This window comes from Misgurnus anguillicaudatus, chromosome 16, assembly GCF_027580225.2.
Source record: "Misgurnus anguillicaudatus chromosome 16, ASM2758022v2, whole genome shotgun sequence".
Taxonomy (NCBI): domain Eukaryota; kingdom Metazoa; phylum Chordata; class Actinopteri; order Cypriniformes; family Cobitidae; genus Misgurnus; species Misgurnus anguillicaudatus.
In genome coordinates this window covers 33,535,240-33,561,675 of record NC_073352.2, presented here as the reverse complement: position 1 = coordinate 33,561,675, position 26,436 = coordinate 33,535,240, and the positions used below count along the sequence as shown (strand labels likewise).

Here is a 26,436-nt window from a genome sequence, read left to right as displayed (position 1 = left end):
TACTCAAACTACCCGATGAGGTCATTAGATCAATGTCAGTGTTACGGTGGTAAATGCAGGAGACAGCAGATCAAGGACAGATTTATGGATCTATCCCGCATGAATATTTATATAAATCGATTCACATATTCAGCAGATATTAACAAGAGTTGTGAGCAGTTGATACAGTGATAGACACATATACATTGAAACTGGAGATGGATGAAACAAATGTGGAGTTTCATTACAGTCTGTCTCTCAACTACACTCCAATGATGGTCTAATCTGAAAACAGTACACGCACAAAATTTTAGTATAACATTTCTACTATGTAGACTAATAACCTGTTTTGTACGATTCCTCCCTTTAATTTGTCTTGCATGAAAGCGTCTGTTACAGACATGTCATTTTGAGATCAGGAAAGCCAAGCGTATCTCCATTATAGTTGATCATTTGTCACCGTCAGAGCTCAGGGTGGTTGTGGTGTGTAAACACTGATGATATTCTGTCATTGCGTTTGAACGGTTTTGTCACGTAAACAAACGACCACTGAGAATGAGAGATTACAGTCACTAAATTACATGAGAGTGAATTCATACTGTGAAAATAACTGAGGACAACAAACCCAAAGCCCCATAGCAAAGAGATTAATAGCTCTGTCAATTCATAATGATATTAGACACATATAGTGCTGTTCTTATTGTTTGCTCTGTGTTTCACACCTTTTTTGACTGAAACAAAGTTTTTAGATTTTCATACTTTGCTTAAAAAATAAAGGCCGGCTCTTAGGTGTCCATACGGACGTCAAGCATAAAGGATTTGGTGATAAGGCATCATTTAGTTAATTATATAAGTGATCGTGTGTATTTACACACTGTAAAAAATGCAGCATGAATTTAAAGGGCACCTATTTCATGGCTAAAAACAACATTATTGTGTTTATTTTGTATAATACAATGTGTTCACATGGTTAAGGTTAAATTTCACAGATTTCATTCTCTTTCTGAAACACATGGATTTGAAAAGCTCTGTGTCCCTGATTTGCCAGCTAATCTGTACGTTGTGATTGGTCTGAATACCTCTGACGTCAGCAGGAAATGTGACGCTCCTTACCATGTTTGAAAGATTCGATGCAATGCTAACAGGAGTTAACTTACAGGCGGTGAGTCTGAAGCGAGAGGAATTATGATAATGTCGTTCTTGTACATCACCAATCCCAGGAAGTAAACTGTTGCCTACAATCCGTGTGTTTGTTGCGGGTGTGCCTCATAAGTCTTGAAAAGTGTAGCCTCTGGCTCTTTGATCGCCCCCTGGTGGCTGGCTGCAGTACAAGTCATAAACCTCGCCCTCTCTATTCAAACGAATGGGACTCTGCTCTAAATAAAAAAATTATTTAAACTTCCAATAAAGGTTTCCGAAAGATAGTTTAAGTCCTCTTAGGGGTCGATCACACCAAAAGCGATTATGGCAGTTGCAGGCGCCTTTTTTGAATGATATTCTATGGGCAGGGAGCGTTTGCGCGCTGTTTATGCGCGCCGAGCGCCTTGCAATTTTTTGTCGCCTGCCGCAGCACGTGCTTTTGAAGGAGCGCTGAGAGCGGAGAACCGCCCGACGTCATTCACGTCTTTCCATTGTCCAATCGAATGAGGGGAGAGTCGGGCCTTACGTTGTGGTGAGGGAAGTTTACAGTTGCTTTGAAGAACCGGACTTCACTGGCTCACTCTCTCCTGTGTGTTTGTGCACCTCTCACCCTCAAACAAGGTCAGAGCAAGCTCCCTCTTTTTAAAGTTTCTGCTAATATGACAGTTAACAGCAAAAGAGCGCTCACGCTTCAATATTTGATTGACAAGACAGCTGACTCGGTGGTTGCTTAGCAATATGAAAAGCCGCGACGCACTGCTCTTTTTTAAAAAAAGGCAGTGCGTTGCGCCTTGCGTTTGCAAGCGTTTAAAGCACTTTTGGTGTGACTGGCCCCTTAGGTAGTTGTTATCACGCCGAAACATGTTCAATGTTTATTTTTGTGATAAGTTTAATTTTAGCTAGTAATTTAATGCCATAGAAACGGGGCGTGTTGTTATAATTAGCGTGGTTGAATTGGGCGTGCGAGCATTTGGGTGGAAGTTTGGCTCCACGGAGGATTCCTTCTGCACATGCCTTGGCTCCAGACTTAAATTTTTATGTAACATGGCGGCGACTATGGTGGGACATTTTTGGCTTCAAATCATTACAATGAAGGGTGGCGACGTTGTGTCGTCCATCTTTTTTACAGTCGCTGGTTTGTTGTAGTCCAAGAAAAAAAATTTGGTTGGAGATGATAACTCGCCTCATCGTTTACTTTGGGGTTTGTACCTTTTGCATATTGTTAACGTACTAATACACACAGTGAAAATGTGAAGATAAACTAACAATGAACAAAACTTGCAGACTTGATTTTTCTTAATGTTAATTTTTAGATTCAGTAATTATTTTGTAGATTTTGTGCAAATGAGAACCAAAACATTTTCATCAAAAATTTAGTCTGTTTACATTAATGCACAGTAATCTAACATGAACGAAGACTAAATATTAATATAACTAACGTTAACAATGATTATTACACAGCTCGTTGGAATGCTTGTTTCTGATTGCCCAGTTGCGACATTTGCAGGTTTGTTATTCCGAGATAACAACCACCTGGAATTAATAACACACGGCTGCAAATCATTCAGACAGGTAAAGATGAGGTAAACAGACGTGTAATAAGTGAGATAATGTACAGGCAGCCAGTTGTGCCTTCTTATTGCTTAATCCTGCAATAACAACCGGCTGCCTACATTATCCCTTATAAATGCTTTTAAACAACATTGTTAGTTAATATGTTAAGTTTAATTAATAAAACAATATTGTAAATTGTTACGGAACTTATTAATTTAACCCTAATAAGTCTCTTGTGGGCAATCTTACCCCCAAGCCACTTTTCTTTAGTTAAAAAACATGGTTCCCTTCATCTCAGTGGAATAAGATTTTGTGACTTTTCCAGATTATCTGTCAAGATTCAAATAAAAAACTGGGCTTGATTCGGTCGTTCTAAAGAGGTGTAAAAATTCACCAAAGAGGCCCTTTGGGGGTAAAAATGACCTAAAAAAAAATCCTTTTTTTACCTTTTATTTGTCAAAAAAATCAATGCATCCAGAATAAATCTGAAAATTTTAACACATAAAGGTAGGCCTGGTACTTGAGCACAAATGCAATGCAAACACACACACACACACACACACACACACACACACACACACACATGTGCATACACACACACACACACAAAGACACAGTAAAACTTACACACACATAAAGACACAGACACACACAGAAAGACAAAGTCACAAACACTCACACACACATGGCACACACACAGACAGACAGACAGACACAAACCCACTTATTAGTCAACTTTCTGTGGCATTTTGTGAAAACAGACATTTCAAAATGCATCAAAAACTACAAATATTCTACTATTTGAAATAATATTTACTTTTAATGACCTTTCTAATGTTTATATAAACACAAGTTCACAAAATGTATCACTAAAGTAGTGATGTTGAGCAGCTGGCCACATCCAGTAAAACGAATGGGTCTCTATGGGCATCTGCTGGTCAAAATGATTTATTTCCTAAACTGTAATTCTTTTATGTTCTTTTATAAACACCAAATGGCCGATTTCAACACATAACATCTACATAAATATCTAAAAACAATTTAAATCAAATTTAGATCAACATTTATGTGAAATTTCATAAAAAATTATATTTTTCAGGCAAGCTAATGGAGTAGTTAAGGAATTGAGTGGTAAACAGGTAACTTCATATCTCCCAAAACACAGATGGGAAGTAAACAAAAGAAATTATATATTATTTTTATCATTAAAAATGTATATCTTTTAATCTCTTTTAATTTCTGTGATAATTTTTACCCCCAAGGAACTCTAACGTATACAGGAAAATAGGGGCTTATGAAGGTTAAGAACCTTTCACTTTAAAACCAAAAGTTCTTCTATATGAGTTTTTTTTTCAAACTGATACCCAAAATAATTACACTCTCAGAAATAAAGGTACAAAAGTTGTCACTGGGACAGTACCCTTTCAAAAAGGTACACCTTTGTACCCAAAGAGTGCATATTAGTACTTTGAACTGCCAAAATGTACCTTTAAAGGTACATATTTGTAGCTAAATGATACATATTAGGACCTTTTTTAAAGGGTACTGCCCCAGTGACAGCTTCGTACCTTTATTTTTGACAGTGTAGATACTGAACTGTCAGATATTTTATCTGATTCTGAGAAAAGCCACTTAAGAAAAGAGTTTCACCCATTCTCTGTATACTTTTGAAAGCTTTTTAGATTATCCTCTGGGTTAAAAAATAGAGAGAGCGACAAAAAGAGGAGGAAATATCGACAGAAGAGCAGATGATAAGCTAATGTTGCCCTGCAGGAGTATAAATGTGCTTCTTACTCTACAGTATAGTCTTTTTTTACGGTGTATGTTTCTAAAAATTCTTTGGGCTCACTTCAGAATTGGGTTATGATATATCTGCAACATAATGCTTGCTGTTTAGGGATTTGTTTTTTATTCGTACTTTGGCATGCATACAGAAAAATAAAACGTTACAGATTTGCATATTTAAATGTAAGTCCCTGAAAATGTACCAACATTGAAAAGCATCTTTTAAAGTGAATTGTTTATTGATGGTGATAAAAACAAAGCATCTCATGCCTTACTGTTTGCTGTAGCAGGTTGTGCTTAAATTACATTCAGATGCTTTTATCCAAAGCGACTTACAGTTAATATCAAGGTACACATTATTTATCAGCATGTGTTTATCTTGAGTTCGATCCCATGACCTTTTTCACTGCTAATGCAATGCTCTCTCACTGAGCTATACAGGAGCGTATTTGAATCTGTGTCATTTTTCCCACACACACACTCTCTCTACTGTTATTCCAATGAAAGCAAAAACCTACTGAAGAGACAGATGAGCTTCCCCCCAATTTTAATTAACAGAAGAGTGATAAGAAAGACTGCTTGGATTTCTGCCCACTGGCTAAAACGTAAAAAACTAGGCAGAAATAAATGTGTTCAATGGAAGTGTTTTGGGAATGAAAGGAACTCTGTCTTCTGTGAATCCCTTGCAGGATAAAAGGATGCGCTTGGTCTTCACCTGCCGATTATCTCTAATCTGCGTCCACTCCATCACGCAATCACAATTATTCCAGTGTTCTGAAAACAAATGACTGCTGTAAACTTCACAGAAGAATTGTTTCTCCTATAGAAAGGGTTTAAACACAACAGTAACATCATTTATTTATTTATCTGACTGCTGCAGGCTGGAGTCTCTCCAGGTGAAGTAAAAGAAGGTAGTTGAAACATTTACTGTATATACAGCAGCACCTTTGTATCTTTGTCATTGAATTACTGTGTTGATTTCAAGAGCAAGAATAAAAATCTGCTGCTCCTGTTGTGCATTTGTAGCTGCGTTTCCATTACAGATTTGTGGAAAACTTGCATCGAAAATTAAAGATTAATTGCGGAATTATGGCGTTTCCATTTAACAATTTTGCGATAAGTCAATCCAAACATCACATCGACTGATGTTGGTAGGTTTACTAAAATAATGTCCACTGCACTGGGCATTATTTTTAACCGAATGAGACGTAAGAGTATTATCCAAACATGAATGCCAAGGAAACCCTTTTATAGGAGCGGCAACGTATAGGTGTTTCTTGGAAGTAATAGTACATTATTTTAAATCAAAAGAGATGTAGGAGTGTTATCCAAACATTATTGGCAAGGAAAGCCTCTTATACTTGGAAGCATACATGTATTGCGTGTATGACTTACTTGCATCAGGTGACCTGGAAATGCGAATAACCCGTTTCTATTGCAGTTCTGCGAAATACACATTTTCTGAATTTAATGGAAAAACACCTAATGCAAGCGTAAAAACTTTTTTTGTGATACATGGGAGTTTTTCGATTCGCAATGTCAATTTGCACATGGCCCTATTTTAACGATCTAAGCGCATTGTCTAAAGTGCATGGTGTATGTTCTAAATGGGCAAGTCCGATTACACTTTTGCTAATTTAATGACGGGAAAATGGTTTATGTGCCAAGCGCACAGTCTAAAGGGGATGTTCCTATTCTCCAAATGAGTAATGGGTCTGTTTTGGTGCATAAACGTGGATAAAACCAATGAGAGTCTCAGCTCTCATCCCCTTTAAAAGCCAATTGCGCCTGGCGCCATGTCTAATCCCTATTTAGAAAGCGGAATTTTTAAACTGAAAATCTAAGCGGAGGAAGAAGACCATCAGTTTAAGAATAATAAAAATTGTGTTGTTTTCATTTTTATTGAAATTATTTGGATTAAAACCTTTAAAAGCTGTTTTCTTTCAGTCATAGAAATAAAATTAGCAGGCTTTTAAATGTATTGATATCCTACATAATCATTGTAATCTTAAAATAATTTGCAAATATGCAAGAAAAGGTTTGTACTCTAAAAATACAAACAAGAGATAAAGAATTTACAAACGTGGGGAGGGCCGAAGCGTTTCAGCACTCGGACAGCGCCATGGGATTTTTACAAAGCATTACTCAAAATGTTTCTCATCTCACCATATCCACAGGTACAGAGTCATCATATACAATAAATCCGTGAGGTAGCAAAAAAAAAACATTTAAAAAAGATGCATTTGTTTTAGGGGTGGGCGGTATGACCAAAATCTTTTATCACGATAGGATTAATTTTATATCATGATAACGATATCTATCACGGTAGAGTCTTTTATGTTTTAATAAGGTTTAAATCTTTAATACCATAGAAATGTTCATAAGAACCTTATAGAAAGAAGATAAAAACAAACAAAACTCAAGCTCTCTGAAGATAAACAGTCAATGATATAAGAATGATAATAAGTAATTATGCATGTATGTATAGGCCTATATATATTTTTATTTAAGGTAGAAAAGTGATTTAATCAGGAGCAGTGAGAGATTTTCTCTCAATGCTGTTTGATTAACACGAGTGACAGACAGGCGCAAAATTAGGTAACTTCCCCTTTAAGACCAAAGTCCAGATCCAATACACTGTCACACATGCGCTTTCTCTTTTAGCTGTTTACTTTCTCTTAACCTAACTGGTCGTGTTTATGAGGATGCTTGCAAAGACGGGAATTTTGACGCATATGTGTATTTAAATGAATAGTCTACTCATTTTCAATATTAAAATATGTTATTACCTTAACTAAGAATTGTTGATACATCCCTCTATCATCTGTGTGCGTCCACGTAAGCGCTGGAGCATTTAGCTTAGCCCCATTCATTCAATGGTACCATTTAGAGATAAAGTTAGAAGTGACCAAACACATCAACGTTTTTCCTATTTAAGACGAGTAGTTATACGAGCAAGTTTGGTGGTACAAAATAAAACATAGCGCTTTTCTAAACGGATTTAAAAGAGGAGCTACATTTTATTGCGTAATAGCACTTTTGTGAGTACTTCGACTCGGCGCAGTAACACCCTCCCTCTCCCATTATGAGAGTGAGAAGGGGAGCGGACTTTTCAGGCGAGTCTAAGTACTCACTAAAGTGCTGTTACGCCATAAAATATAGTTTCTCTGCTTAGAAAAGCGCTACGTTTTACTTTGTACCACCAAACTTGCTCGTATAACTACTCGTCTTAAATAGGAAAAACGTTGATGTGTTTGGTCACTTCTAACTTTATCTCTAAATGGTACCATTGAATGAATGGGGCTAAGCTAAATGCTATCGAAGCGTCGCAGCGCGCTCCAGCCCTTACGTGCACACACACAGATGATAGAGGGATGTATCAACAATTCTTAGTTAAGGTAATAACATATTTTAATATTGAAAATGAGTAGACAAAAACTGATCGGCACAAGTAGTATTTTGCTCATTACGCCAATTTCACATGGCATGTAAACACCATAACTGGCTTTCTCACAGTTTTGTTCATGTTCGCATGTCTCTGCGAAAAGATAAATGTAACACGCGGAAGTAAGTCCAAAGTGACACATAAAAGTCTCTGCTTGACTAAAGCATTTGGCAGAGAAACTGCGAAAATAAAAGCTCATGTTACATTAGCAGGTTCTGCAGACATGAGAAGAGATACAACAGTATAACTTAAGACAGATATATTTATAGAGAAAATGGTGTTGAATGATGAATGTGCACATGGTTTGTCTTAAAGCATAAACACCATATAGACATATAAACAACATAAATTGATAACAAAAAATTGCTTACGTTCTTTATTTTAATTAATAGATTCATGAATATAGTAAAGTGAAACTGTGTTGTTGTATCATTTTCATTTAACTCCAGAACGGCCCATGGGAGCGAAAAGTGTTAATTATCTGTATCACCCAAATATCTCATCAGAAATGAACGCTTCTCTCCTCAGAGGCTCGGACGAAAATGAGAGTTTGAGTGGATGGAGATTTCTACAGTATGGGTGTGATTGTAGTGAAACACAATATGTTTACACAGTTTTGATGCTAATTATTTCAAGAACATGGCGTTGTCCCCCAGAGGAACTGATGCACATGGGCACATCTGCTGTTTCTTTGCACAGGTTACACAACTGTGGCTAATAATCATTTGTATTTCTAAAGCACATTCATCATTTACAAAGGTATATTGACCGACGTGGTAGTGTGTGTATTTGTGTGCAGAAATAGTACATTGTAGCTTTATTTAATGAACTAAAATAACAGTAGATTTACTGTAGGGTTAGGCTGTTTGTTTATCTAATTATCTGTTGGAACAAAATAGTAATGATGTTTGCTTTAGGTAAGAAAATGATTATTTCATACATGTATTTGGTCTTAGTTCCTAGCAGTTTCACAATGACAGTGTTTGTCTGGAGTGGCATAGCATCTGGGTATGCAGGGTCCCTGGCAGATCCATAGTTATGATGTCATGTGCTTCATTGTTTGTTTAACCTCACATATGTGGACATCACACTTTTTTGGTGTTTGCACCATAATACTTAATTCTGTGTAACTGGAACCTGTACACAAACGTGGACAATGACATTGCTTCATTTTGTAAGAAAAATATTTGAAGAATTTGGTTCCAAAACGCAATAAACACCAATTAAAAAAATGTTTAGTATTAAAAAGTAAATTCTTAATTTTACGCAAAATCCGATATCCGCTGTGAAATTCTGTCATCTTTTCTCCCTTTTTACCCAAAACGCAATAAACGGCAGTCTTCCTTCTCTGCAGAATGCAATAAATCCACTCAACAAATCACAGCGCACCATTTAACGCATTGTAAACAACTATGGCGGTGCTTTGAATACACATGAATCCTAGTTTTCCTTGTCTACTTTGTACTTTGTGATCAACAAACAAACAAAAACAAAATAATATTTTGGATGGCCCAAGAAACGTAAGCCACTCGGGTGACAAAGAAATGCTGTATGTTTGCTTGTTCTCACACGACAGCATCAAGCTTCTGTCATGCTAACACATTGACCCCAGGCTACTTATGAAACAATTTCCATTATTTTACTGGGCAGGACCAAAACATTTTACAGCTGACCGCTGTCAAAAAAGTTTAGTGACGACGTCCCAAGGATGACAGCAGCAATGACAGTGTTCTTAATATGACAAAGTAAGTGTTTTGATGAATGCCATTAATGTTTATTTTTTTTAAATCAGTGTATACCACTAGTCAACTAAATGAATATAAAATGGCAAAGATGAATGCACATTTATATATTCACTCAATAGATTGATAACATAAAAAAAACTTGTAATGGATTTTGCATTTTGCTAAAAAGAATCAGTTTTATAATAAATCTTTGAAATCAAATTATGGATTTGAATTTTTTATGTTTTAATAACCTAAAGATGCTATGTGAAAGTTTGTAACAGAAAATAGTGGTAAAAACATGTTTTTACCGAAATTAGTCAAAATGGATTTATTGTTTTTTGGAACCAAACTCTTCATTTGGTTATTATATTTATTGGTTCTTCCTAACCCCAAAATAGCTGGAAGAAATCTGAAAAAAGAAAAACCAAAGCTCAGGTCTTAGGACTTTAATACAGTTCACGTCTCACGTTAATAGATGTGTGCGTCTGCGCTCGACTGCGTCCTATGCGTTCGCAAATCCATCAGTGTTCGTGTTCTCTATGATAAATAACCCTTACATTGCGCCGAATGCAGGGAGTTGTCGTTTCATAGTGTCGCATTGAACATTGTTTATTATTTACATGACTTTTAAAGGGGCCATGGCACAAGACTTTTTTTAAGATGTCAAATAAATCTTTGGTGTCCCCAGAGCACATATGTGAAGTTTTAGCTCAAAATACCATATCATTTATTAAAGCATGTTTAAATTGCCACTTTGTAGGTGTGAGCAAAAATGTGTCGTTTTGGGTGTGTCCTTTAAAATGCAAATGAGCTGATGAAATTTAAACACTGATCACAATGATGCTGGTTTGTTTGTTGCAATTAAAGTTTTCTCTGCACTAAATGGCAGTGGCGTGGTTGGATAGTGCAGATTAAGGGGTGGTATTATTATACTAAGAGCGACATTCATAAGGAGAGCCACATTTCAACAACCTATTTTTTCATGTGCTTGCAGAGAATGGTTTACCAAAACTAAGTTAATGGGCTGATCTTTTTTACATTTTCTAGGTTGATAGAAGCACTGGGGACCCAATCATAGCACTTAAACATGGAAAAAGTCAGATTTTCATGCACTGGCCCCTTTAAGAAAACTACAATAAACAAAAGGGCGCCGCACCTTTGGCCCTAAGTACACTGAAAAAACTAATACGCTGGATTTACTAAAAAATTATAATATTTAGTGCACAATCTTTGCGCCCACTTTTTAAGGTAGGTTTTACATGGAATTTTAAGCAGTTTAAGCATTTGCAATTTTTAAAGTAAGCTTTACATGGAATTTTAAGCAGTTTAGGCTAAAAAAAAATTAAGCAATTGCTTAAAATTACATGTGGAACTTGCTTAAAAAGAGGGACGCAAAAATGATGCACTATATTTTTTAGTAAATCGAGCTAATTATTTTTAACACTGTAAAATGATTTTAATTCTCAGCAAATATAGCTTAAAAATACAAGCAGATTTTACTAATAAATTTAAGTAAAAATTGATTCATGTCCTTAGCAAATATAGCTAAAATAAATGTAAAGATTTTGCTCATTAATTTAAGTTTTGCACATTACTTGAATTATGGCTATAATCATTACTAAATATACTGAGCTTTTGGTTTACTTATAAAAATTGTTAACACTATAAGCAATTTTGAGCAAAGTCAAGAGTCACGTGACGCAGATCGGGAGCCTGCGCAGCAGCCATTTTAAACGGTGGTGTTACTGTTAAGACCTCTTCAGGAATTAAGGTAAGTAAAATTACATTCTACATTTAAATGTTACGTGTCATAAAGTCCGTTCATGGAAGGGAACTTCGTTGCCTTTATAGTTGTTTTCCGACGGACCATTAAACAGTTGCCACTGACCTGAGCTGTGACAGACAGCTGAGCTCTCTGATATCGTTCATGTTGTGCGTTCATGTCAAATATGTGAGTAATCACGCATATTGTTACGTCTTTAGCACCTTCTGCCTGCTATTGTGAATGTTTGATGTTATGCCAGTGTTTTATTTGCAAATGACGATCGCGACGCGATCGCAGTAATCTCATATGTATATTAGCCATGTTAGCATTGTACACGTTACACGTTGATGCTCACGTGCAACCATGTGCTTCGCACTATATTTAATAACTATTTGAGTTCATGTTATATACTGTTCATTTACTTAAGTAAACTAATAGTTATGTGTAATGTTTACATGGCTGTTTTAATCACATAACTGAAACTTAACTACTGAAGTGAATGTATACAGATTTATTCATTTATTTGTTTATTTTACAGACCACAACGTAAATCATCATTACTCTCCATAATACTACCAATGTATATGGCTATCAGTGCTTGGCTGCTTAATTATAATAAATAAGTTAGAAGTTTGAGGAATTACTTCTCCATTGACTGATTCTCTAACAGGAATCTTTTTCCTTATTTATCCGCTATGAGAACAGCAAATTAAACTAGATGTGGGAAGGCTTCCGCACATTACGTGAAATAAGTACATATTTCTTTTATAAAATGACGTTTAATGCAGATTTCTTGTGTTTGAAATAGATGGTCACTATTATAATAAATGAAATAGGAAAGAGAAAGTATTGTATTTTTTACAGGATTGATTACCGTATCATGGTTAAACTATGGTTGTTATGGTGAGACAGTGGCAACATTGAGGTTGCAGTGCTTTCCTTCAAAATAACTATGCAGCTAATCAAAAACCATATTTACTGCATGTTTAGAAAAGCAATAAAATAAATAAGCAGCATTCATTTCAGGCTTTTAGTGCAACCCCAATGTTATATGTGTATCTTATAAATCAGATTTAATTTTTACGTAACTTTAATCTCTTTAATTTTTCACCAGAGGTGTCGCACCAGATGACACTCCATTTGAGGCTGAAATAGTTCTGGAATGGTGTTCAGGTTCTGTGAGGATTGTCCAGTCTCACCAAAGCGTGCATTTCCTTGTTTGGCCGAATATATTGTCTTGATCTTAAGACTTGGGTACACTTTTAAATTCTTTAAAAAATACTGCTGCACTTAGACAGTGCAAAACTGTCTCAGAAGATTTTAACATTAAAAAATAAACTGAGTGTTGATTTAATTTTCTAAACACATTCATACACCACACTCAGACACACGTGTACAACACAAATTTAGTAGCATGTTAATTAATGTTATTGTTACAACATTTACTTGTTGTTTACTTATTTTCAAATGAATCTCTTGCCCTGTTAGCAACATACGGCATACAACAATAGACATTACATGCTGATTCATGTTATTGTTATGAAATGTTGTTGTTTAATTTTTTATGAATTCTTATGCCTTGTAGCAACATATTATGCACTATATTTTTTAATTAATCCAGCCTTTTTTAGTGGATGTTGTTTGCATCCACTTTTTAAATGAAGTTTCACATGGAATGTTAAGCAATTTATGCAATTGCTTAAAATTTAATGTAAAACTTCCTTTAAAAAAGGGATGCAAAAATGATGCACCAGATTTTTAATTAAATTCAGTGTTTTATTTTTACAGCCTTGTTTCTATGATTTTTTTACTTAATCGCAATGTTTAAATCAATAGATGTTGTATTTAAAAAAGTTATAAAAATAAAAAAAACTTTTATTTTTATTGTCCTGTGTCTTCTTGTAGTTAATGTATTATAAATTAGATGTAAATGATAAGTTGTAATGGTATAAACAAGACTTTAGTGGTAGACATAACTTAAAATACAGTGGTAAAATGCCTTAAAATATTGTGTCTCACCAACCAATAAATTTAAGCTGTACAGACTAAATTTTTTTAGCTAAAATTGCTTTAAATTCCATGTGATACCAACCAATAAATTTAAGCATTGCAAACTAAAAAATTGTAGCTAAAATTGCTTAAATATCCATGTGAAACTTGCTTACAAAGAGGGACGCAAAAATGATGCACTATATTTTTTAGTAAATTCAGCGTATTCTTTTTTACAGTGTATATTCAACCCTGCAAAGTGCCTGGTGGGAGTCCTGTTTGGTACCATGTACCTAATATGTACTAATATGAACAAAGGTACAGTTGCAAGTTGTACTTTTTGAAAGGATACCACCCCAATGACATCTAGGGAATTTTTTGACCATTTCTTCTGACACATATAAAAATGTAAACGTGTACAGAAATATGTACAGAAAGCGTATGCAAATATATTAAATATAAAAATGTAAAGATTCAAACTGCATTACTACTACATCCACGTTTTTCCATCCCTTGAGTTTTCTTCTAAAGGTCATTTATTGTAGTTCTCATGCCCTGCTGTTTGGCCCGTCAGCTGATGCCCAGACTCCTGTAATCATGTGTTACTCCTGTGGGATTATGGATGGACTGAAATCCTTTTCTTTTCCTCCCGCAGAAATGCTCCCTGCATGGCAATTTTATATCTGCATTGTATTGAACTTCTTCCCTTGCTCCAATAATCCATTTCTCTCCAGGCAAAGGTCAGGGTGCATTCAGTTGTGGCAGCTTGGCACTGGAGATAAATTCTAAGCAGATACACACGGGATGGGTTGAATTTCATTCCTCCACTCCTGCAATCTTCACCAGAAAATTCGAAAACTTTGCGTGCCATCCTTGGAATCAAATCAAAGCATAAAATCAAAACAGACCTCGTTTCTATTTTGAGTTTCTACGGCACAGTTTTTCTAAGTAAGAGTGGCATGATTCAGCATATTGATATGTCTATTGTAAGAGCTGTATAAGTTGCATACCGTGCATTACAAGATATACATTTTTATCAGTATGTGTTTCCTGGGTACAAACCCATGACCTTTGCACCGCTAACACAATGCTCTGCTTCTATGCTTGATTTTGTATACAGAAAGTCTTCAAGCAGAACCCTAAAATCCGGCGCCTGTTTGCCAAAATGAACCAATCTTTATTTCACAGAGCAGAATGAAGGATAATCCTGTGCCCGTCTGCCAACAGTGTTCTGACAGCTGGGAGGATAATTAACATTTTCAAAAGTCATTATCAAATCTCAATGTGTGTTTCAAATCTCAAACATTACAAAAACTAGCATTTGGTCTATTAATTGGGTTTTTAAATACATTTTTTATGAAATATGAGTTTATTTTTATGTATAGGTACATAACTTTAAGATTTGGCTGCAGCTTGCCACAGTAGGGACCAATGACTTGAGTTAGGGGCAACAACTGTTTGTCCAACCAATGGAAGACGAGCTTTCTGGAAATGCATTTATTGCAACTTTCAGTGCATTACAATGTATGCATTTTATCAGTATGTGTGTTTTCTGGAATCTAACCCATGACCATTTGTGCTGCTAGAGCAAAGCTTTACCAGTTGAGCTACAGAAACAGATTGTAACTCAAATTCAATGCTGTGAGAAATTTTGTTAACATTGTAGTAAAGTGTTTTTTACACTGCCTATTTGAAGGAACACTATTCAGATTTTTCCCCTCATGTGGCACGCATAAATTCCGATATTCTCCTATCGTTTTTAGACCTCATTCATAGGTGGAAAAAATCCTATGTGAATTGTAATTTTGTATAATCTTTTTGTCTGTGTCCTTTGCATATAGCAACATTTTACTTCCTCTGTTTTACTGAGGTTGTGTCTCAATTAACTCCCTTGTTCAGTAGTCAGGGCACTGATTAGTGTGTCAGACATTTTAAGGGCTCAATCGCAAAATCCTTCCAGTGCACAGAAACATTCGTTCCTTAAAAATTCCCACTAAGCAAAGCAAAAACCAGGGAGCATCGATGGTCCCTATGTTCCCTTACCGGAAATCACATGACCTTTTCTGAAGCTACGAAAATCGTGCTAGCCAACTTTATAAAAAACTTTTATAAAGACAAGCGTTTGTTTTAGTTTTAAAGGGGACATTTTACAAGACTTTTTTAAGATGTAAAATAAATCTTTGGTGTCCCCAGAGTACATATGTGAAGTTTTAGCTCAAAATACCATATAGATCATTTATAATAGCATGTTAAAATTACCACTTTGTATGTACAAGCAAAAATGGAAATGAGCTGATCTCTGTACTAAATGGCAGTGCTGTGGTTGGATAAGGCAGATTAAAGGGCGGTATTATCCCCTTCTGACATCACAAGGGGAGCCAGATTTCAATTATTTTTTCACATGCTTGCAGAGAATGGTTTACCAAAACTAAGTTACTGGGTTGATCTTTTTCACATTTTCTAGGTTGATAAAAGCACTGGGGACCCAAATATTGCACTTAAACATGAAAAAAGTCAGATTTATAAATATTAACACACATTGCTAGACAGTAAGAGACCACAATTTCATTAAAATTTAAAATTATAATATTTATTTAAAATTGTAAAAAAAAATTATATTCAAAATTTAATTATATTCCTACAATTTTATGCACGTATATGTGACCCGTCACGGAACCCAGTGACACAAGTCGGCAGCACAACTTTTGAGATAATGAGAAAGAAAGTTTTTTTTTTTCAAAATTTGTGATTTTCGTTTTTTTGCAGAATCTGTTAGTTGAGATCACGAAGAGCGGCTTTCGTTTTTGCCCCCGCCCCCAAAGGGAACAGCGTGGCTCCTTAATAGGGATAGTTTGCCCAAAAATGAAAATAATGTCATAAATGACTCTAAACTCGGAAGACCTCCATTCATCTTCGGAACAAAGTTTAAGGTGTTTTAATGTTAGATTTAGTCCGAGAGCTTTCCGTCCCTCCATTGAAAATCTATGTGCGGTTTCCATGTCCAGAAAGTTAATAAAAACTCATCAAAGTAGTCCATGTGAGATCAGTGGGTCAGTTAGAAGGTGTTGAAGCATCAAAAATACATTTTTGTCCAATAATAGCAAGAATTACGACTTTATGCAGCATTGTCTTCTCCTTCGGTTCTGTTGTGAACAGTGTAAAGTCACGTGACTGTAGTGACGTGGCTCACCTGTTCCTCAGACATGTTTGCAAATGATTTTTTTTTACTTAAAGCGTGCATCTCCCCAGACTGTAAACGAAGCTCAGGCGCACAAAAAAAAAAAAATGCTGGGGAGCAACAGATAATGGTCAGCCGCGTCGTACGTCAGCCTGGCTTTTTCGACTTTATGCGGCACAGCAGTACTTTGACATCCTCACTCGACGCACCGAACACATATTTTGAAATTACGAACCACACAACACATGACGGGCTACATACATGTTGTGACGAACTTCCCATCGAGCGCCCTCAAAAAAAGGTCACTGGCATCAAGATCTGCAGTATAAATCCACCCATTATGTCCACCAAATCTGATCCAGCTAGCAACCCTAAAACAACTTATTGACAATGTTTACAACATACAGTTAATATATTTTATATAGACTTGAAATTATCTGGATAAAAACTGATTTTATACTAAGAGGCAAGAGCTATAAATTCAATAGATATTTTAGCATTTTATTTTGGCTTCCTGATTTATCAGTCTGACCTCCATATGTCACCGTTCACCATCTGGTATAGATGTTTTATGGTGAGATTTTTTTTTGCTTGTTGAGGCCACACCATGATTTATGTGTTATTTTGCATTAATTGAACTTTAGACAGTTTGTTATGCGTTTACTCCACGGAAAGAAAGAAAGCCATTGGTGCTTTTATGAGTCCCAGCAGTAAAAACTACAGTAATCCACAGGTGTGCACGTGTTGTTCTCTAGCATGTGTGTTTTAAAGGTTTTATTAGCCCGGACGGCTCATTTGCTAGAGGCGCTGATAGTTATTACTGTTGTAGAGATTATAAAACAACAGGAACGAGTATAGGAGAAACAGTTCCTTCTGCTTTATGAGCAATTCTCCATATGCTGCTTAATGGCCAAATATTCATTTTAATAGCACCCATTTACAGCAAACAGTTTAACCTGGAAGGACGTTCTCGACGGTTTCAAGCTTTTAAATGGCACTAATTCTTATTCAGGATGGCAGGGGGTGTAGATGAAACATCCGTTTGGTTTAACAAGGTCACTAAGCTCTCTACAGCTGCATCTGAGACGTCTTGACCTCAGATAATGAATAAACTGCTGTGCAATCAGTTAGGGTGCAAATTCAGGTTTAGTGAGTTTGTTCATTTATCTTATCTGTCTGTTATATTGTGTATATTTACAATTATGCATTTGGCAGACGCTTTTATCCAAGTGACCATTGAGGATCAAACCCAGGATCTTTGCACGGCAATATTGTTGTATAATAGTTGGGTTTAGAGACGGGGTGGAGTGAGGGACAGCGGTCAGATGCTCGAGGACCTGCTCAAATGATCTGTGTCCTGAAGAGAGAGAGCGCGATTGACTCCGTTTCCCTTTACGCCTGCGTATCCACATTTAATCACCAATTAGCAGCTCCTCTGGATCACATTAAGAGACCTGCTGAAGCGAGAAATTACAGCTGCTCCCCGTTTTTCTGCCAAACTGTATTGTTTATCAGCTAACAGAGAGATAACAAATAAGAGTTTAGATGGTTGTGTTGACATTGTTAACTTGTTCATGAAACTTTTTTTGGCATTTTAGAGAGTGTTTGCCCAAGAGTTTTGAAGTGTGCATCTTAATTAATCATACCTAATTATATCACACAGCATTCGCTATGTTATACAGCAATGCATTTAGCATTTTTGCATGCTATGGATTTAGCATAAATGTGTCTTAAGGGTAATATTTTAAAATAAATAAGCTTTCCATTGATTGGTTTGTTAGGATAGAACAATATTTGGGTGATTCTCACGAAAACTTGGTTTTAAAAATGTCAAGCATGAAAATGTAAAAATTGCTTAAATTAACTTTTTTTCCCACCAGACATTGAAAAACAAAGTCTGGAGTAAATGGAAACAATAATTTAAAAACTTTTACTTATCATTTAACACTTTTTGTAACATAATTTAAAAAATTAGTCCTAAAAAATCTCATTACCGCAACAGTCAGAAAACATCAACACTGACATATTTTCAAAATGACATAACAAACCTGAAAGAACATAATTTGGAGATTCTGCACATGCATTTAAAATCAAAGTATTATGCTTCTATTAATTAAATTAACATTTAATAAGCATCTGTTGCGGTAATGAGAATCAAAATGTCGTGTAAGCATTCCGACAAGACAATATTTCAAATTAACTGTAAAAAAAATGATCTTACCTGGTAGCCATCTTGAAGTAACTGGTCCATGTGCTTGGTCACTCAAAATCAAACTTTATTAAAATTCTGTATGTGTGCTTAAACGGTTCTTAAAAAGTGTTGGGGAGGATGAGAACATCAGGCATGGACACATCATTTTCCTTATTTTTCTTCATTATTATTATACATGAATATTCAGTAAATATTTTTTCTGTCATCTAAAGTAGTCTAGCAAAACATCCATTTATTTATTTTCTTAATATTTTTGTGTTAATTTGATTAAATTACAACATAACGCATGTTCAAACACAGCCGGACACATTGCGGTAATGAGAATTTCAGCAGAAAATGAGATAAAATTTACAATTATAAATTCTTATGTTGAAATCACACATTGTGCAAGGTAGAACACAGTATTGTGTTAATTCTGATGCTTTTTAATGTTACTATATTACACATTTTAAAGCTAAAATCATTAGTGCCGTGGTGTTTCAATGGTTTCGTGAGAATCACCCATTTGGCCAAGATACAACTATTTGAAAACCTGGAATAAAAAATGTTGAGAAAATCACCTTTAAAGTTTTCCAAATAAGGTCCTTAGCAACACATACAGTAATATTAAAGGTGCTCTAAGCGAATTCACGCATTTTAGATCATAAAACATTTGTTGTTACATACAGCAAACATCTCCTACAAGGGTCCATTTTAGGGATTTTAAGGATGCTTCCTTAGGAGACAACTAAAAAATGCTGGGTTGTTTCTAGTCATAGTTATTGTTGAGTTAAAATAACCTTAACAAGTTCATATTTGACCTTTGTGTTAAAACACAACAGCTAGATTGTGGAGCAGAGCCATTAGCTTATTCATGGCTTAAACTATTGCTTACATTTTTATTTACACACTTGAAATGCTGAGTTATTTTCAACCCAGTGTTGGGTCAAAAAAGGACAAACCTAGCCGCTGGGTAAAATTAACCAAGAAAATGTTTATGTTTGACCCAACAATGGGTTTAAACATCCCAGCAGAGGATAAATCACAATCCAAAAGGTTGGGTTCATCCCTTTAAGACCCAATGCTGTGTTGAAAATAACCCAGCTTTTTAAAAGTGTAAAAAATTATTTAAAAATGCATGGTTATTATTAACCCAGCGCTGGGTCAAAAAGGGTCAAACCCAGCCGTAAAAAATGTTTATATTTGACCCAATAATGGGTTAAAACTAGGGCTGCCAAAATATTAATTGCGATTAATCGCATACAAAATAAAAGTTTGTGTTTACATATTATATTTCTGTGTCTATTGTGTGTAATTATTATGTATATATAAATACACACATACATGTATACATTTAAGAAAAAATATGTTTTTTATTTATATATCATATAAAATATATCGAAATAAATTAGGGCTGTCAAAAGATTAATCTTGATTAATTGCATACAAAATAAAAGTTTGTTTTTGCATAATATATGTGTGTGCACTGTGTGTAATTATTTTGTATATATAAATACACACACATGCATTCATGTACATTTAAATGTATATTTTTATTTAGATTTTGATTAAATAAAATATATATAGAATATATGAATAAATAAAAAATCTTAAAATTGATACATGTATATGTGTATTTATATACACAAAATAATTACACACAACACACACAAATATATCATGCAAAAACAAACTTTTATTTTGTATGCGATTAATCGCGATTTATCTTTTGACAGCCCTCAAATAAGTATATAAATACATGCAAATGTTTCCTAAATACATACATGCATGTGTGTGAATTTATAAATCCAAATAATTACACACAGTGGACAGTGACACGCATATATTATGCAAAAACAAAATTGTATTTCGTATGCAATTAATCCTGATTAATCTTTTGACAGGCCTAGTTAAAACAACTCTGCATTTGGGGTTAAAACAAGTCAGCGAAAAGTGTATGGAATTACAGCAAACAAGATGAGAAAGAGAAGGAACTGCAGTATTGTGATTTATTGCATGACACAAACACGGCAGCCTAGCATTTCATCAATTGAGTCTGTGGGATTTTGAGAATTGCCCTCTGGAAGTTTCTGTTGTTGTATCAGCTAACTTTAGTTTTCTGTTCTCCAGGGCCTGCTTGCAAGTCAGCATCCCCTAAGCTTGAATGTGATGAGCCCAAGTGTGGGAAACTGCTGGATAAGGCCAGTGAGAGCGGAGCGTCACTAAATGAGCTCTCCACCTCCAGCTCTGAGACTCATTCTGAAGCCACTTCACCCCAGGACGGAGGACCGATCCTGGTGTCACGCGGTGAGGTGGTCGGGGAAACCAGGGCCCCTTGCGGAGCGCTGCGTTCCGTCTCCCGGCCTCCGAGCACTCTCACTCTGGGTCGACCACCCAAGAAAGGTTCCTCCGTGCAGTGGATGGAGCTACCGGAAAAGAGGAGGAACAGCGAGCTCTTCCAGTCCCTCACCAGCGGCGTGGGTTCGAGGGAAGGTATGGGGTGCGGTCTGACCCGAAGGAAAACCTTGGAGAGGCCCAGTGCGGAGGAAGAAATGAAACAGTGTATCCGAGAGTTTCGAAAGATCAGGATCCCGCCGGCATTCCCGGAGCGCAAGCGGCAGTGGCAGTCGGAACTGCTTCAGAAGTACGGTCTATAAAGAAACCTCAGGGGGGATGTTTTACATGTTATGTTTTGTTCAATGAGTTTGGAAATGCTTAAAGGCCTTGATGCACATTGATAAACAAAACTGTAGAAAAAAGTTGAAAGTGGGAATTCGGATACTCATACTACTTAAAGTTTCACTTCGTTTGCAAAAACGGTTGACAGCACAATTCATTTACTATTCATTTCTTTGGAATCTGAATAAAACAATTACCAAAAAAGTGAAGAAAATTGCTTTGAAGATTCATGAACTGAAAGCCATTTCATTAATGTCACTTATTGTAAATAATAACTGCAGAGATCTTGTACTGTATAAACTATTGAATTGACTCTTTGGTGTGCCAAAATGAAAACAGAACTGACACCTTGTGTTGTCCTGCTGGACAAACACAATTTACTTGAACTGAAACATAACATTATTTCACGATAAGTCCTTACAAAGTCATTAGTAGGTTTACGTATATATTACAGCCACCGCACTAGCCATCAGGTGCGTTCGACTTGATGCGGCACCATGTCAGACCAGGAGGAAAATGACATCAAAGTATCCTGAAAACGATTCGCAAAATCATACAGAGCATGTTGCTTTGAATAAAAAAATTAACATTTACTGTAATAGATGCCATTTTCTAGTATTCTGGTTCCTTTAAATTAAACATTTGCTTTTATAGCTTAAACGTTTTGTTTACCTTGCAGTGTCGCGGGAGTGCAGCAGCTGAAAGTAGTAAAAATACCAAATGGAGTTTAAATTATATAGACCGTAAAAAAAGATGGACGACGCGACGTCGCCTCCTTCCATTGTAATGAATTGAAGCCAAAAATGTCCGACCATGGGCGCTGCCATGTTACGTAAAAAAGTCCGTTTGGAGCCAAGGCATGCGCAGAAGGAATCGTCCGTAAAGCCAGAGGCGGAGCCATGTTTCTAGAGCATCAAATTACTAGCTAAAATGAAACTTATCACAAAATTGAACAATTGAACAAATATCAGCGTGATAACAACTACCTTAAAGGACCAAAACCATCTTTCGGTATATTTTATTGGAAGTGTAAATATTTTTTTATTTAGAGCCGAGTCCCGTTTGTTTGCATGGAGAGGGCAGGGTTTATGACTTGTACGGCAGCCAGCCACCAGGGGGCGATCATAGAGCCAACTGCTTCACTTTTCAAGATGTATGAGGCACCATAGATATGTATAAAGGTTAGATGTGTTACGGCGGAGTCTCTATCGTCATCACCTGGCGGCCATCTTGCCACAGGGAGCTTGCTAGCGTTGAGTTTTAGTGGTGCAGGTGCTTTCAGGTTACCATTACTTGCTCGATATTCTACATTCTTACAAACGTTATTAAAGTGGCTTGCATAACTCTGGATGCTTTAACATGTTTCATTAATTTTTTGTATAAGTATGCAGTATCCGAGGTAAATCTTTGACATTTATAACAAACCAAACCGTTTGAAAATCGGTAAAATGTTGAGCGGGTTGTGGTCATTTTTAAGTGCCTGTACCATTAAAACTCAATGCTACGAGTGAGTGAACTGCCTGTGGTAAGATGGCCGCCAAATGCGGACATTCCACTCAATTGGCCAGCAGCGCGGGCGAGACATCTAGCCTTTACACATATCTATGTGAGGCACACCCGATATGGACTCAATAAAGTGAGTGGCTCCAATATCATTGATCTTAAAAAGTGGGTGGGTCACATGCTTCATACATCCATGCTTTGATGTCATCCGCCTGTCAGTCTACGTGGTGCCACATAAAATTGAACAAACATTTCTAATCGAAGAAGACACAGGCATGTTTTCTAAACATTTATAGCAAGGAAAGCTCTTATACTTGGGAGCGGCCAAGTATGAGGTGTTTATAGGAGGTTTTCACATCTTTAAAAAATGATCATGTGACTTACGCACGTCATGTGACCTGTAGATGTGATAAAACTGTTTCCCTTGCAGATTTGCGTTAAATTGTATGTAAAAAATGTTTTTGGAAATGTGTCCATTGGGTGTATTTTCGCGCAACTTGATGGGTAATAGAAACAAAACTAGTGTTGTGTTTACTGGGATTCGGGTCAATCCCTTCATATCTCAGTTTGACACTGTCATATCTAAATAAAAAAATACATGAGTGTTTTGTATTAAACACAAATATTGGGTTCTTTTAACACATTGTTGGGTCAAACATAAACATTTCCTGGGTTAATTATTCCAACGACTGGGTTCATCCCTGTTTGACCAAACCCTGAGTCAAATAAAATTGTGTTGATTGACAGTTACACAGTAGCACAGTTTTGGCTCTGTTTTAGTTGTTGTTGACGTAGAAGATGAAAGAAGTATTTCCAGTATTTACTAATCTGCCATTGACAGAAGCTACATACAAAACACACCATGTTTTGTTTATGCTTGTAAAGTCACTGCTTCAAAGGAAAACACCACTGTTTTTCGGTATTTTACTATGTTCTTAACTCAACTTAGATGACTTAATACATACCTATCTTTTTTCAATGCGTGCACTTTTGGTCTTTGTACAGCGCTTCTTGATTGTGTTGGCATTTGGCCTGGCCCCATTGATTCCTTGGGATCCAAACAAAAGTTTTATTTTGTGCCACCATACTTACTCGTGTAACTACTCATGTAACCGTCTTTAAATAGGAAAAACATGGAAGTGTTTGGTGGCTTCTAAATTAATTCCTGTTTGGATCCTGAGGAATGGATGGGGCTGGGCTGAGTGCTAACACATTCACGACACGCTGTACAAAGATTAAGTGCACGCATTGAAACAAGATAGGTATGTACTGTATTCATTCATCTAAGTTGAGGTAAGAACACGGTAAAATATTGAAAAACGGTGATGTTTTCCTTTAAACAGCATGATGTCACAGGACAGTAACATAACACAGTATGAGTTTCCTCAAAATACATCACACTGTTGTTCTGACCTCTTGAGTTTTGTTCTGTACACAAAGTGAGGATTTTGTCCTGTAAATAACTGTAAAGTCTTTGTGTACAGAAGAGGATTAAGCAGAAGAGGAGTAAATTCAGAAATAACCTATCTGTGTGTTTACTAGAGCATGATAAAACACTCAAAAGAGGAGTGAAAGCCTTATTTCACTGCAGTTTGTACCTGGCCTGTATGATGTAATCGAAATTCTAGTCTTATCAATATCTGTGAATTGTACATTTGGACGATATAAATATATAAAAGTGAACTATATATTTGCTGAGATATATTTGTTTGCAGTCCTGATCAGATCCGATGGGGATGTGGGAATTTTATATCCGCTACAGTATGTAAATACAGTATATGACTTTTTTCTCATTCCAACACTGTAGAAATTACAGTATTATTGGCAGCTGTTTGCCAGTAACTTACTGTAGATTTAAATATAGACTATTTACTGCCAACAATTTGTTTAAATTTAAATGAACATTAATCATTAATAACAAGTTTTTAGCTTTACAAAATAAAACTGTAGTAAGGGCCTCATGCGGAGCATTCTGGGAACTGAAATCTAAAGAAAAAAATGGTGATAAAGATTTCTGGTTCCCAGAATGCTTTGCGTGGGGCTGTTATTTTATGGTTTTGTTCTGTAAAGACGGAGACTTGTTGATGATTAATGTTAGTTTAACTTTGAGCAAAAGTAAATAACATAAATTAAATCTACAGTAAGTTACTGGCAAACAGCTGCATAACTACAGTAAATGCTTTACAGTGAACCCTTTGTTAGAAAGATTAAATGTTTACACTTTTATATTTGACAGGCCATCATAAACACTTGATCTCATGTATTTGTATATTGTTTTCTCTGTTGTCGACATTATATGTGACCCTGAACCACAAAACCTGTCTAAAGGGTTAATTTTTACATTGAGATTTATACATCATCTAAAAGCTGAATAAAGCTTTCCAGTGATGTGTGGTATGTATAGGACAATATACAACTATTTGAAAATCTGGAATTTGAGGATGCAAATCAAAAATACTGAGAAAATTGCCTTTAAAGTTGTCCAAATTAACTTCTCAGCAACACATATAATGATAAATACACTCTGGAAATGGGTGGGTTATTTTTGACCCATAATGGGTAAATTTTGGACAAAACACATGCTTGGTTAAAAATTGACCCAATGTTGGGTTGTTGTTGTTGGGGTATAATAAGCCAACAGTTGGGTTTAATTGTTTTGTCCAATTTTTACCCATTATGGGTCAAAAATAACCCAGCCATTTTTAGCGTGTAGATTTTTTTATATATGTACGGTAGAAAAGTACAAAATATCTAAATGGAACATGATCTTTACTTCATGTATTATGATTTTTGGCATTAAAAAAATCTATCATTTTGACCCATACAATATATTGTTGGCTATTGCTAATATACCCGTGCTACTTATGACTGGTTTTCTGGTCCAGGTTCACATATTATGTGCACTTAATTTTGTGAAGTGGTTTGTGTCTGTGTGTGTGCTTCTGTCCACAAGCAGTCGTTTATGTGAATTTTATGAAGGAATTTTTTTATATTACAAGGTGATTTTGGAACCTCACTAAAGAAATAAAACCAGAAAATGTGTTACTGCAGACCATTCACCAATAAGCTTGTAGTTTTCCGGGATGGGTAGGGACCTCATAGGGGTCTTTCATGGGTGACCCAGGTTGCTTGATGGGTAATTTTTGGTGTGCTCAACATAAATTAAGGTTTAGCGTAAAACTGAGCCAAGAAAGATTTATACAGATTTAAAAATGGAAATAACCACTGGCATTGAGCCAGTCGCTAAATCCACATCCAGAGAAATATTCTGTGTTGTCATCTCTAAAATGATCTTTCCATCTGCCATAGGCTTAATTTCCATCGACGTTTCCATCTTAATTAAAACATGAATTTGAAAAGTCATTCAGATTGATGTGTCTGGTGTTTTGCGCACATTTAAAGCACAACATTCTGTAAATGCTGGTTTGAGACGTGACGTCTCGATCCAGGACACAGGTTTGAAAAGCACAAGGCCCAGTTGACTCTGTTAGAAGTATGTTT

General features: G+C 35.9%; 1 protein-coding gene across 2 annotated transcripts in view; it reads left to right on the top strand.

The window, feature by feature from the left end:
• Window positions 1-21,487, top strand: part of kctd8 (potassium channel tetramerization domain containing 8) — a 51,322-nt gene extending 29,835 nt beyond the window's left edge. The window contains exon 3 of one of the 2 annotated variants that reach the window (XR_008637153.2): window positions 20,884-21,024. Coding sequence is in view for 1 of the 2 variants with exons in the window: in XM_073854534.1 (XP_073710635.1) it covers window positions 20,884-21,410 (527 nt within the window). In the remaining variant the exon portion in view is untranslated. Of the gene's footprint in view, window positions 1-20,883 lie in introns of both variants that reach the window. The other variant, XM_073854534.1, reaches the window with a different exon arrangement.
• Window positions 21,488-26,436: the final 4,949 nt, after the last annotated feature.